The sequence below is a fragment of the Mandrillus leucophaeus genome, unplaced genomic scaffold, assembly GCF_000951045.1.
Source record: "Mandrillus leucophaeus isolate KB7577 unplaced genomic scaffold, Mleu.le_1.0 Scaffold296, whole genome shotgun sequence".
In the NCBI taxonomy this organism is placed as follows: Eukaryota; Metazoa; Chordata; class Mammalia; order Primates; family Cercopithecidae; genus Mandrillus; species Mandrillus leucophaeus.
In genome coordinates, this window is record NW_012103098.1 from 3,624,518 (window position 1) to 3,626,806 (window position 2,289).

General features: G+C 58.1%; 1 protein-coding gene across 1 annotated transcript in view; it reads right to left on the reverse strand.

Moving 5' to 3' along the window:
• GRM2 (glutamate receptor, metabotropic 2) overlaps positions 1 to 2,278 on the reverse strand; it is a 12,296-nt gene extending 10,018 nt beyond the window's left edge. Inside the window, exons 1-2 of the mRNA XM_011986281.1 lie at positions 1,860 to 2,278; positions 100 to 685 (exon numbers count right to left, since the gene is read on the reverse strand). Coding sequence (XP_011841671.1) covers positions 100 to 549 — 450 coding nt within the window. The 5' untranslated portion in view covers positions 550 to 685; positions 1,860 to 2,278. The remainder of the gene's footprint in view (positions 1 to 99; positions 686 to 1,859) is intronic.
• Between the last annotated feature and the right edge of the window lie 11 nt (positions 2,279 to 2,289).

Sequence of the window (2,289 nt, forward strand, 5' to 3'; positions counted from 1 at the left end):
CTACTGCAGGGAAGCTTCTAGTTTCCCTTTTCAGCAGGAATTCTGGGTCACCACCTCTGGCCTCCCTCCCTAGCCCCCATTTGGGTGGCCTCCACGTACCTGGATGGAGACATCACTGTAGGAACCGCCAATAACACCAGTGATGGCAGTGGGAGCATCACCATGGGTGGCGTAAGAGCCGTCGGGGCAGATGTGGCGTGAGCCATCAGCACCACGGCTGAGTGAGGCACGCACAAAGTCCAGTGCCTGCTCCAGCGCATGTGTGTCCTTGGAACAGCTGTCGAGGATGTGCGCACCCAGGCGCACGCCAGGCAGCAGGTGCGGGTCACGGTTGATGCGGTCCAGTGCAAAAAGCATGGCCTCCAGGCGCTGGATGCCACGGTGCTCATTGACAGGACCACAGTCCTCTGCTGGGCCGCCCTTCTGGTGCACTGGGAACAGCCCACCCAGCACCAAGTCTCCCTCCAGGGTCAGCACTTTCTTGGCTGGGCCCTCAGCCACAGCACCCCACAGCAGCAGCAGTGCCAGGAGCCCAAGCAGTGATCCCATGGCCCCAAAGGGGATGGATGGGTCCAGCAGACCTGGGTCTCCAGGGGATGAGATTAGAAGCAGCGAAGGCAAAGAGAGGAGGAAACAGGGACCAGGAAAGGACAGACAAGAAGAGAGATGCGAAGGGACCCAGCTCCTGCAGAGATACAGAAAGACAGAAAAACAGACCAGGAAAAGTGGAGCCTGAGAGCAGTTGCCCCTTCTGACTCTGCCTCCCCACAAGCTCCTTTCCTGGGTACTCAAGAACCAGGGACAGGATGGTGTCATTAAGTAGGTTGAGAAGCTCCTGGGACTCCCCTGGGCCTGTCTCTCAGCCCTGGCCTCAGCTGGGTGAGAGATGGGCCCTATTCACCTACCAAACTCAGCAGTGGGGAGGGATGCAAGCAGTGAAGTCCCAGGCAGAGGACAGGAGACCCTAGCCAATGCTGACCCCTCTGTAAATCAAAGGGTGTCCAAGAACAGTATAAACCTCCCAGGATCCCGAGGTCAATACCTTTGGAACAGACTATGTCAGAGTTACAAACTCAGAGGTCCCCATCCTGAGCCTTGAATTTCCAGAGAGAAGGAACTGCTGTCTAAGGACCCACCAGGGAAGAGGCAAAGACAGTCTCTAAGGGACAACCCGTGGGGAGACTGGAGCCCATGTGAACACCCAAGGGTCCTAGCCTGTGGTTCTTAAAAAGCCATCCCCACAGTTTCCTGACTGAGGAAGAAATAGAGACACGAAGCCCTGGGAATGAGACAGCAAGGTAGAATGGCTGGCCTCAGGGAGGGTACCCAAGTGGCTCAAGGTCCTAAGTCAACAGGGCAAGCAGATGTTCATGTATGTGTGTGTCAGGGTTGGGGGCCAGAGTCTCCAAACAGTGCTGAGGGTGAGAGTGCGGGACTCTCTAGCTCTATGTAGAACGCTGTTTGAGACTTTGTGCCTCTGTTTTCTCTTCACTCCCAACCCAGCAGAGAAAGTCACCATTTCCAATCTCCCCATCCTCAGCTTCAGGGTCCTGCCCACCCTAGCCATGGCCCTCAGAGACCCCCTCCCTGTCTCTTCCCCACTGTGTCCTATCATTTGTACCCCAGTTGCCTTCCCAAACACACACCCCACAAGGCTCTCACAATCACACGGGCGTGGAAAGGCTGGGAGAGGGACGTACCTCTTTCCTCAGAACAGGAAAGGAAACTGAGTTTGAAGAAGGGCAGCAACTAACTCAGGGACCCCATGTGCTGGCCACGGAGGCTGGGCCTCTCCATTTTGCCCCTCCCCAGGGCAGGGGCACTGGGCTCCTCTGGGGATCAGGAAAGAAGCAGCTCACCCAGGCAAGCGAGGGAGAAGCGGGGAGGAAGACCAGCACAGATGGGGACAGGGACCCAGATGGGGGCTGAGGCCAAAACTGGTCAAGTCGCAAGCCTCCCACAGGGGAGGCCCAGATAGAAGCTCAGAGGCAGGAAGGGGACAGAAACCCGGAGTCAGGCAGCCGGGGGCCTGGGCCACAAAATCTGGGCAGGGAGCGAGCAAACCTGAGAGGTTGAGACAAAGACGGAGGCACAGACAGAAAGAAGGACCAGAGGACGTTGGAGCAGGAGGAATGGGAGAGCGCGATGCGGGGCTTGCGTTTTCTGGAGAAGAAAGGCGGGACGCCCGGGGCTGTCTTCCCGCCTCCCGGAGCTCGCAAGGAACGTTGTCTGGACACCCCAGTGCGGACGCCCCACAACTCGAGGGCCCGCGGGGCCCTGGGACATAAG